This window comes from Cinclus cinclus, chromosome 1, assembly GCF_963662255.1.
Source record: "Cinclus cinclus chromosome 1, bCinCin1.1, whole genome shotgun sequence".
NCBI classification, from domain to species: Eukaryota; Metazoa; Chordata; class Aves; order Passeriformes; family Cinclidae; genus Cinclus; species Cinclus cinclus.
In genome coordinates, this window is record NC_085046.1 from 147,672,808 (window position 1) to 147,684,868 (window position 12,061).

A 12,061-nucleotide genomic window follows, 5' to 3' on the forward strand; every position below is an offset into this window, starting at 1 on the left:
TGTTTAGCTGATAACTTCCTCCCAGCTTAAGAGTTTTCACTTCTAATTTTAAAAATGATCTGCAAGCTACCCAAACTTTAAATACAAGAATAGGATTTAGCAGATAATCAGTAACAAGCTTTAAAAATATTAAGTTTATTTAGGAAGGAACACATTCAAGTGAAAACTGACTTTTCAAATGAGTGAGTTTTCCTCCACCCTAAGTAACTGGTGACTTTCTATGCAGCATAGAAAAATAGTAAAATCTGAGCACTCCTGAACTCCAACAACACTTCATTATTTCTGTTTTCTAATTAAACCTTCAATTGATTCATGAAACCTGGACATTTCATTCATGTGACATCAGAGAAGAACAGTAATGACACCTTTTACCAGTTATAAGGGAACAGTTCATAGTAAGTAAAACAGTAACCTAATCCTCTGCCTTCAATTATCTTGCTTTTGTCCTTTACTACAATTTAAGATTGAAGGAGGCTTGTTGGTTTATTTTTTTCCTAATATTCCAGTACTTTTAGAAAAACTATAAATTTAAAGTAGTTTTCTATGCTAAATGGACCCTTGCACAACATCAGGTTGGACTTGATCTTGGTGGCCTGTTGCAACCCTAATGATTTTATGGTTATACAGTATCAATCTCTGAAGAGTTACCAAAAAAATTACAGGCCAGAAATACATTTCTGGCACTGTCACCCACACTTCTGCTCCTTTGGAACACCACTCAGTGTCTGAGGAAGAGCTTATCAATAAAAGATATCAAACTCAACAGCAAAGTTCTATTTTGGATGTATTCAGGAGAGAAGGGAAAAAAAGTTCAAATGTTCTTCAGACACATGGGAGAATATTTAGTTTGAATTTTTTCAAAGGCACTAAACGTCACAGTTATCCTAGGCCTTATGAAACTGGAAGCTTTACTCAGACATACAACATCTGAAGGAAAAGAGCACAAAGGTTTCTTGTCTTTAAGAGTTCAAACCTTTTTAGAATTAGGGATTAACAGCATCACATGTGGAAATGCAGAGTGGAAGAGTTTAAAACCTGGTCTTCGGCACAGCTTTACAGAGATGTATCAACAAAGCTTCACTGCAAGACCTGAAAAATCCAAGGGCCTTTCAACAGCAAATAAGATCTAGAGGCAGAAAGCTAATTTATTCCAGTTTATCAGTTCCTCTCCTTCCTCCAGCACTGATTTGAGCCACTAAACAGAGGGAATAAAGCAGGCAAATACCTAAAGTTTGCCAACAAAATTCTCTGCTGCAGGAGTCACTGAGGGGAGACATTTGGCTGTAAATGAAGGAGGGGAAAAAAAAAAAATCTATACTTTTTAATCTCCATCTTCTTCATTGTAAACAAAGAAGTAACTGGCAAAAAATGAATTTTTTACCTAGCTTACTGAGAAGCAAAACCAAATTTTAAAATCTTTCAGCACTATTAAGATCATTGGACTCATTAAGATGGTGATAAACAAGTCACTATGAAATATTTTTCCTAAGGAACATAACACAAAATCACAGTTGTCACTTTTGGCTTTTCCAGGTAATTCTGTAAATGCTACATGGTCCTACTGCATAGAAGGGTCCTTACACACATCATTCCCATTGCTGAAAATCATCCATAGACACGTTTATTGCATTGTCAACCTTTGACAAATTAAATCTTGTTAATATTTATTGCTGAATTAAAAAAAAAAAGAAACATACTGCAGAAAAGGAAAGGAACTTAAGACCACTGTCCCAGTTAAACACTGTTTAACTCAGGTCCATCACATTCAGCTTCTAAAAGTTAGAAAGGCAGAATGGTTTGGGTTGGAAAGGACCTTAAAGATCATCTCATTTCAACACTGTTGACTGACTACCATCAAGAATCCACTCAGGCAATACATAGAATACCCCAACTTCCATACTCTCCATTCCTTCCCAAATTAATTGCATTTCAAAACAGAGTGACATTATTTGACTGTGGGTCAGAAGAAATTGAAAATATCCACTTCTTGAAGAAGTCCTACCTTGGTCAGAAAGGAAATCCAGCATGGTCTGGAGCAGGAAGGAGAGATGTCTGACACACAGGGCAGGATTGCCCATCCTCCTGGAAGCATAGACCAGTTCATGGAGCAAACGCATCTGCACTGCAGCCCATCCCCTGTGAGTTCCTGGAAAAAATACAGGTATTTAATGTATTTTAAAGCTGGAAGTCATCACAAACATGTTGATTTTGGTCTTCTTCATATGCTAAGAAGTAATTTTATGGAACTTATACCAATCACCCAGTGGTTGTTACAAAATCCAAATCTTGCACTCAACACAAAAAACAGGATTGTTGTGTTTGCTTGAATATCTAAACATGAAATCAAATTTTGCTTTATATGTTTGTCTATTGACTAATAAATGAACAATTTAAAATCTCAAAACAAAGTTAACACTTCCCAAAAAACAAAAGTATACATAAAACCTTTAAAGTTTTATGTCTTTTTTTAAATTCTCTGGACCATGAACATGAGATTTCATACAGAAATTGAAATCACAGAATCACAGAATGGAAAGGACCTTAAAGCTTATTTATTTCCAACTCCCTACCATATGCAGGGATACCTTCCCCTAGACCAGGCTGCTTAAAGCCCCATCCAGCCTGGCCTTGGACACTTCCAGGGATGGGGCAGCCACAGCTTCTCTGGGCAACCTGTGCCAGGGCCTCACCACCCTCACAGTAAAGAATTTCTTCTCAATATCCAGTTTAAACCTACTCTTCCAGTTTGAAGCCATTCCCCTTGTTAAAAAAACAAACAAACAAACAAAAAAAACCTGGTAATTCTTAACTCTCTTTAAAGATCAAGCAAGAGATATTTTCTCTCAACACTTTCCTGGCCAATAAAAGCAATAAAACTATAAAACTTTAGAACACAAGGCACATATCCTGATTTTCAGTCTTTAATTTTGAAAATATGAATTACTTCATATTTGTGGAGTATCTGTGGAAAGAATAAATAGATCATCATAACATAACCTTCCTTCCAGAACCATAACACGCAACACTCTTCATGAAGCTTAACCTGCTTTTAGAAGTAAGCAACAGCAATAGTTTTTAAATAACAGATATTTCAAGACGTGCAATACCTCAAACTTCAACAGCCCTCCTTGTAATATCACCCATCAGCATTTGGCAAACTGTTTTAGGAATATTTACTGCAACCAAACCTTGAGAGTTTATATTTTGAGAGTCTCATTATTTTTCATGTGCGAAATGTCATTTCTATCTTAGAGTTTGCAGTGATCTTTCCATATGTCTCTGAAAGAGCCATTTCAGGGATAAAAAATGAGACAACGTACTCCAGTGCAACATGAAGGTAAGGCAAAATGACAGATAAACACCAATCATGTCCTTTCTTTGCTTTTTTGATTATAATTTCTTACAGAACTTCCACAACTTCTTCTCCCAAAACAGTCCTATCCCAAGCCACAGCATGTTTTTCCCAGCACATCCCCTCTTCCTAGATTCTTAGCATCCTTCCACCCAGTCCACTTGGCATTTGCTACCTCCTCTCACATATAATTTGACTGCCAAATCACAACAGTTTTAGAAACCCCAACACTAACCATCCACAAATACAGCTCAGCCCATCACTTCCTGCCCCTCTCCTGCAGCTACAACATTTAGGGAATGGTCGCCAAATTGCTGCTGTATAACACAACGCAAGGTTTTGGAAAGGTTTACTCGAAAGGAGCTGCTAAGCAGCATTTTAGCTGTCTCTGATCTCATTTGTGGGAAAATGTGACATATTTGACCCTATTAATTACATTATATGTATCTATGTGTGTCTATATACAAAATTATGTAAAAGGAGTTTTAATCTTTTCTTACAAGATCAAACAGCTACAAAACCAAAAGAAATACAATTTCTGATGGAACAGCTGAAGGGACTTTAATTGAAAAAATAATCCAGAAAAATATATGACCTTTTTATGTACTGAGAAGCATATTATCAAAACAAAGACATTTTTGAAAAATGTAAGAAATTCAGTTATCATAAATAACACAGTTACTTCCTGCAAACAGAGAACCACAGAAACACATTCAGCAGCGGATTGCAGAAATATGAAATTATTGGAACAACACTAAGAAAAAGTGAAGGTACAGTATTAAAACAACTGCTTTATCTGCTGCAATTAGTTCCAGATTAACAAACAATTTAGGTCCCATACGAAATCTCTTAAGGAAATGACTACAGAAAGCCATCTAGGTGCCCAGCTGTGGTTGACTGACTGAGCACACTGACCTTTGCTGAAGTCCTGAGGGTCCAGGGAGAGGCTGTAGCCAGGCAGAGTCTCCAGCAGCAGTTTGTAGCAGGCTCTCCAGCCGGGCTCGGGGATGCTGGGGGCCGCGCACTGCATGGCCGCGATGCGCTTGAAAAACGCCGATTTGCGGTGGAAACCGATGCGCTCGTACAGCTCCGACAGGATGCTGTAACGCTGGATCTTCTCCTCTTCTGAGAGCTGCAGTTTGAAGGGAAAGGAGGAAAAGGCTGGTTTTTATCTAAGATTTAAAGTGCTGGGGTTTAAAAAACAAACAGGAGGAAAACCAGAGTAGCAGACATCGGCGCCACAGAGGGCCAGGGATTTGCAGGCAGGCAGGCATGACAGCTTCTCCAGCCAGGAAAACTTCAGCTTGGTTCAACTGCTAACAAAAACTGCAAAGATGAAGTTCTGCAGCTTCGACTTTATAAGTCAGTGGTACTAACAAGTAAACAGTCAAAACAGCCAGTAACAGCTGAAGCAGCTCCACATTGTATGGAAGATACTCAAGATGATATTCATGTGAATGAAAGGAGTGCAAAAATATACCACTTTCAAGACTCATCGATTCACTAAGATTTTCATCTCTTGAAGATTAGATTTAATCTTGAAATCTCAGGCTATGAAAGCAAGAAACTACCATCTTGATTTTTTTTTATGTCTCTGATCTTGTAAACCACAAATTTTTCTTTCCATGAAATCATACTGTGATTTATACACTGTGAGATTGAATCACAGAATCATAAAATGGTTTGGGTTGGAAGGGACCTTAAACATCATCGTGTTCTACCCTCCTGCTATGGGCAGGAATGTCTTTTTCTAGACCAGATGGGGCATCCACAGCTCCTCTGGCAAACCTTTGCCAGGGCCTCACCACTGCCTTGCACGAAACAAGTTTTGGAGGGCAGCAGTGAGTTCAATGGGAGCTTTTCCCAACAAGGTAAAAAATAATGTTCAAGTAGCAAAATGTCATATAAAGACCCACAGACCCAGACTTCTTCCCTGAGTCAAATATGGAGCCTGCCCAGGGACATGACAGAGTCACCATCCCTGAAGGGCTTTAAAAGATGTGCAGATGAGGCACTTGGGGACATGGTTTAGTGTTGAGCTTGGCAGTGCTGAGTTAATGGTTGGTCTTGAGGTCTATTCCAACCTAAACAATTCCATGATACATTTTCACACTGCCAACAAGTGAAGTGGAATTTAGTTAAAGTCCCGTTAGGCTTAAAGTTGAAACCAACTTGATAAGGAACTACCACCATGTGCTTCTTTAGCTTATCAGTGTATTGGCCTCAGTCCCGGGTAACTTAATTCCTTTTGCCTTTGGCCTGAATGATAATCTTGCTTTGGAGTCAGCCAGCCACAAAGAAACTGCCACAGAAATTCAGGATGATTCCTCTGTGTTGCAGGAACCAACAGTGCAGACCAATGCTGACACCTAGTGCACAGGATCTGGCACAATCAAAAGCAATAAAACATACTTTAAGTTACTCTAAAGATGCCAGCATGTTTTGAAAAGGCATTTCAAGTGACAAACTTCACCCAAAAATAGCCCCAAAGGACAGAAACAGCAACCCATTCTTCAAAACTGGAAGTATTAATCAGTTGTGTTTAACTTCAGACACTTAAAGGCTTGGACAGTCAAGGGAAGCTACTCACTACACTGGTTGTTTTTTACAGAAATGATAATGTCTTGTAAGCAAGCCTTCAAAATGTCCTTTAGCCACTTAAATCCTGATATAATTACAAAAAGAAGTCTATTCTCAAAAGTCACTTCTAATTTTGGACATAGGGATATGAGACATCAAAGAGGAGTTATCAGAGAGCACCTCGACCTTATCTGACAGTTCAAATCTTTGTACTTCAGGATATGAAGAAACACACAGAGTAGCAAAGCATCTTGGAAAGTTTAAGACAATTTTTGAAGCTGATATCTTTCAGAACTGACAACTGAAGACTGTGCCCAACACAAAAGTACTGCCCATCCCTAAGAAAAACCAAGCCCTGTATCAAGTTGTGAAAAAAGGTACTTGCACCAGGGTGAAAACTTTCAGAAACCAATGCAGCTGGACAAAACAGAAAACACAAAAGGAAAAGACAGAAATTTTTTTGAGATGTTAGCAGAATTCCCAAAAGCCATCACTCAGAAAGAACATGAGCTGAAGTTACCTATTTATGCCATTTTTAACAGGTTAGAACAATAAAAAATATGGCAGCAAAGTTGAAACGGGCACAAGTACATGATCAAGAAATAAAGCATAAAAAGCTGTAAAAAATCCAATCAAAAGCTATTCCTTAAGTACAAATACTCACAATATCCACTAAATTCTCTAAGATGAGAAACTAAATTCTTTAAGATGATAAAGGACAGTGTCATGCTATTTAGGTAGACAGGAGCACCCACTAATAACTGGAACAACTAAGAGAGGCAGCAGATTTGCAGAAAGTTTTATTTTCATCATATCTAAGTTTTTACCACTGTTACATAACTTCTTGTTTAATGGTTGTCCCCAGCATTACTCAAATATTTTCCTCAGCTGCAGAGAACCTTTTTTATCATCACCACAAAAACAGCAAAATTGCATTTTCCTGAGCACAAACAGTTATGTGTTACCATCCAGGAATTTAAAAGAAGAAAAAAGGAGAAAAAACCCACACAGATACTCCAAGTAATTAATTCTGGGAAGATTGCAGCAGGCATTCTGCAGGCCATGGGTGTAGCATCTACAAACATCTTTCCTGAACTTATGAGCTTATAAAAGCTTAATGCCTGTGAAGTGGCTGCAAAACGGCCACCACCTGAAGCACTGCATCATTTCCACCTGATTAATTTTTATTTAACTGCCCTACAGATAAAGCTACAATAGCACCTGCAAAGGCTGTAGGTCACTATCCAGGTAATAGAGCCAGTTTTCTTCTCAGGCTTGTTTCAAGTCAGGCTTTCAAAGAATGAATCATTTTATTTGTTTTTTAATTATTCCTCACTACATTAAAATTTTGTAATCTCAGTTTTCTCTGTAATTATATTTTACAATTTATTTCTCATAACTGGATGCAAAGATAAATCTTATTACCCTGTAGCTCATCAGAAACTATCAATTACATTACATTACTAGACTGAGTATGAAATTCAATTTATGGATAGGATCTAGTTTTCCTGTTCATAAGTCTTACACTTTAACCTATGAGGTGTTTCTCTGCTGCAGAATATTGGTTGTGCTGATGTTCAATTTACCTACAAATGAAAAGCACTGTCCTACAGTTTATTCCCTCAGCTATCACAGGATGACTCCTCCTATGAGTTAGTCCAAATTATAAATACAACTCTTATTTGTTTCCATGCTTTTCCATACAGCAGATCCTAAAAAGCTGTAAATACAATTCCCAGCCATAAAAAGTGAAAATCATAGTATCAGCAGTGTCAGGGAGAACAGGGGTCTCTCTTAATGGCAGTAATTGCTTCCAGAAAAAGAAACAACAACAATACTAGAGATTGCAGGCAACAAGAATACCAGCACCAGAACAAGAGGACAGGTGAACAACAAAGGGTACAGAACTGCCAGCAAAAAAACAGGTTACAGAATTAAAGAGAAGGCCTTTAGCACTACAAGGATTATGGCAATTAAGGCACTCACACACAAGATTGATTATTTTTGTAACAGCTTATCAATTAATTATTGTCTCATGTATCCTTTGTTAGAAAATTTACTCCAGAGAAAGGATTCTTTGCAAATGAAAGTATTCTACCTCCCTCATAAATCTGCTGTCCCTGTCTGGGCCTAATGAGGTCAATGGTGTGGACTTAAACTGCTCATCTTACCAAGATGTAATGAGCAAAGATCGAAGACCAGTAAGAAACCTAACAGCTTTTTATTAGTTCTTTCAACCACAGCAATCTCTCTGTTAGCAGTTACACCAAGCTTGAGACACTGCTCAAGTGTTAATGTTGTTTTGTGGTGATACCAAGCACTTTCCACACAATTCAAAGCACTGATTTCCCCCCAAAATCCTTTCTGATTTAGCTTAATTAAGACTTTGCACTACACAACAAAAATTCAGTTGATTAAGAACAGTAATCAGACCCTTCAGCTCACTCTGCAACAGGCCATTCCCGAGTTCCTCAGTTTCACTGAATGAGATGCAATCAAGAAAATTTTGAAAATCCACTGCAGTGCAGTCCCAGGCAGCTGTTTTTTCCTAGTACAGTATCACAAAAAAATAACAATGGGATTTTTTACCTTCACAAGGGAGAAGAAGCAACAGAGCTTAATCTCAAACTAAGTCATCATGTTTTTAGATGAACTCTCAATACCTTGTAACCCAGACTCACAGATGTGAGAATCCTCAGAAGCCAAGCTGTCATCAGAAGGAAGGCAATGGTACAGAAAATAAACTGGAGTCTCCTGAATCTAAGCAACTTTCAGTATATTATGGCAAATGACAAGAGAAAAACAACTGGACTTTGCAACTGACCTGTCGAAGGTTGATATAAACTGCATTCTGCAGAAACTCAGAGGCTTCCATGCTCCTCTTCTGCATTGCCAGGACTCTCACAGCCTTCACACAAGCTTCCAGTTCGATCACTCCAGCGTTCTTATACTTGGAGAGGGGGAAAATTAAAATAATATTGAAGTATTGCACCTGTTAGATTTTACAAGCATTTCTGCTCAGCACATAAATCAGCTGTCACATCCTCCAAACCCAGCAATTCCTTAATGCTAATGACTACACTGTTAAATTATCAACATATGCCCAAGTGAAAATTAAGGTCTCATCTAAAGTATTTTTATGCAAAACAGCCCTTTTCAGCCTCTTCACTCACTGCTCTCATTCTGAGACAGAGCACAGCTTCAGTCTGAGAGCTCAGACAAGGAGAAAAGCTGGGAATATTGGAACCATTTGGGATAACCTCATATAAATGGTTGGTTGTGGGTGCTGCGTCTGCAAATAAATTCTACCTTTACAATGCAAATATTTTTTTATTACTGCATCCATTTTCTCTTTAGTTAAAACAATATTCCTGATGACAAGAAAATTAAAAACCAATCTGAGTGTTCCAGTATTTGTTTGCAAACCCTTTGCTGTATGCGACTGTTTAGTGATTTAGCTTGCTTAAGGGTGCTAAGGAGACAATGCATATGTGCATTGAACTGTTTGTGCTCAGATAACAAACAGGCAATTTTCTAGCCAGATAATCTGATCTGGTGATTTCCTCAAACAACACTAATACTGGGTTTTAGTACCTCACACTCAAGCTCTCTTCAGGTATTTATATTTGAAAACCCCCATCTGAAATAATGAGGGAAAGAAAGCTCAATAACAAAATGCAAGAGTTACGCCAGCAAAGCTGTCACATATTCTCTTGTTCATTTATACTAGCAAAATCAAATCACTGGAGACTGAATCTGTTTTAGAAGGTGCTACAAAAGTTTTTTTCAGCTGAGTGAGAACATAAAAATATACAGAAAGTGCTGCTTCCTCAGCATCAAAGCAAGGAGTTACGCTGCAGGTCTGGAACAGACAGAAGGTAACTGTGCTTGTCTTGAAGGGTTATAAATCAGTCCTGACACAAAAGCTCATTGTTACTTCAACTGAAGCTGCAGTGAAGTACAGTTATTACTTGCTGAGAGCACAGTGCATATTATAAATAATCAAAACATAAATATCCTGCCGTAAGCCAAACAAAGTCAAATAATTTTATACTTCTAGAGACATCACACTCTTTCTAATGTACCCTTCAGGCAAACGCATCAAAAAGCTGAATGCATCCTTGACAGTTATTGTTTTACTGATGGATTCTAATTTATCTGACACTGTGCCCAGACTATCACCTTTCATTGCTCCTGATCATAAATTAACTCATGCACACAATTAAACTTGTTTCATTTGGAGAGTCTCCCTTCAACATGGACATGAAAACGCTGTAACAAATATTTACAAGCTTAGCCTAAAGATACTTTAGCAAACAAGAGAAATACCTGAAATTAAAGTGATTAAATAACTCCACTGCAATACAATTAAACTTACCTTTATTGTTGATGTGGACGCAGAGCCACTATTTTCACAATACAAAGCAATCCTTTTTCTTTTCTTATGATTGCAAACATAAGCTCCTTTTCCATCTCAGGCTCTAGGCATTTGCACAAAAACCTAAAATCTGCTCCAGTAGAGCTGGAACCTGTTTTACAAACCTCACTGCCATGCTTTAGAAGATTTTAAAACTAAAAGCCTCAGCAGTTCACTGTTGAAAAAAAACTTAAGATGTTCATTTAAAAATAACCAGGATTACCTTGCCATAGTAAGAAATAGCTTCTTTATATTTTTCTATGATGTCTTCAGGACTCAGGCAGTTCTTGGCACGTCCTATCTCAGCACTGGTATCTGCATTTATCCCGTTGGAAGTCAGAGCACCTAGGACAGAACAGGGTCAGAAATGAGCACTAGGACTCTTAGCAAATGCTAAATATCTAAAAAGCAAGCTAGGGTTTGCTAGGTCTGACACAGAATACACAAAGTACACCTACGCTACCTAGAAGGAAAGGAAATAATTGTTCACTTAGTAAAAAACAAGTATATTCATGATTTTTAGCATGTATCTGAATGTTTAGACTATGAATAAAATAATAGATTGCTAAAATTATATTATGGTGACATCTGAATAAACAGTTTTAATCTCTGAACTACTCCTTCTTCTACTTTAAAACTGTGTTCCTAAAGCACACCTTAGGAGAAAAAAAAAAGGCTCAGACAAAACAGTAAGAAATTGGTTTTCTTATATAAGAAAGAAGGCAAGAGACAGAAAGGGGCTATATAAGGGATAAGAATTTGCAATAGATGCTAAGGAAATCTGGGGTATTAGTAAGAACATGAACATTTCATTTTTAGAGTTTGATTTTACTGAGGAGTTAACATAATAAAAGTGAAAACACATCAAAGGTTTGGCAAAGCTCAATACCTTCTTACATATTACTTAATCTGTAGGATTATACTGTAATTTATTTAGGATTATACACTAATTTATTTCTCCAAAAGGTTTCTCTCCTAAAATGGCAAAAACATCTCTGTTTCAGAGTTGGCCCTGTCAACAGACAGTTAAAACTACTGTGAAAGGCATTTCTGAATATATTGAGGGAGAAAAGAGAATGTTTATTGATGTACTTAAATGCTGAGGCAACTTTTTAAATACGTTTATTAACCTTAAGGAATCAAAACATGTACATCTGGAAATTAAGAGTATTTTTATGGAAGTGAAAAATGTTTGTTCATGATGACTGAGGGAGCATCATGACACTACAGAATTACATGTGACCATTCATATTGGTCACTTTGAAAATATTTTAAAATCCTCACTACTCATGGAAAGAAATCCTGTTGATTAGAATTTATGGAGACACAATCACAGAATAGCAGCATTTATTTTGTGCCAGTTACTCTTCAGTCTCTATAATTTCTCAAGATTTATAGCCAAAACCTGAAGCATCAGGGATCATTAGTAGTTCTGCCCAAGTGGCAATATTTACACAATTGCAAAACACATCAAGTAATACAAGAAAATACTTTGGAAACATGCAGGAAAATAATGTACCTGGATCAATGAGAACTTCTTGTGCCCCTAAAAGGAGGAACAAAAATGATTTTTTTCAGCCTTAAATAGAGCCAGAGAAGTAAATTTTTAACATCAGGCTTGAACAAAATCATCAGATTTATCAGGATTATCACTGTTATTGTGTATGACTACCAATTATATTTCAAGTAGTCACCATATGTTAAATCTCATT

General features: G+C 37.3%; 1 protein-coding gene across 1 annotated transcript in view; it reads right to left on the minus strand.

Annotated features, from left to right (window-relative positions):
- TRAPPC9 (trafficking protein particle complex subunit 9) overlaps positions 1-12,061 on the minus strand; it is a 435,473-nt gene that overhangs the window by 406,332 nt on the left and 17,080 nt on the right. The window contains exons 6-10 of the mRNA XM_062491886.1: positions 11,869-11,895; positions 10,573-10,694; positions 8,757-8,882; positions 4,268-4,484; positions 2,003-2,146 (exon numbers count right to left, since the gene is read on the minus strand). Coding sequence (XP_062347870.1) covers positions 2,003-2,146; positions 4,268-4,484; positions 8,757-8,882; positions 10,573-10,694; positions 11,869-11,895 — 636 coding nt within the window. The remainder of the gene's footprint in view (positions 1-2,002; positions 2,147-4,267; positions 4,485-8,756; positions 8,883-10,572; positions 10,695-11,868; positions 11,896-12,061) is intronic.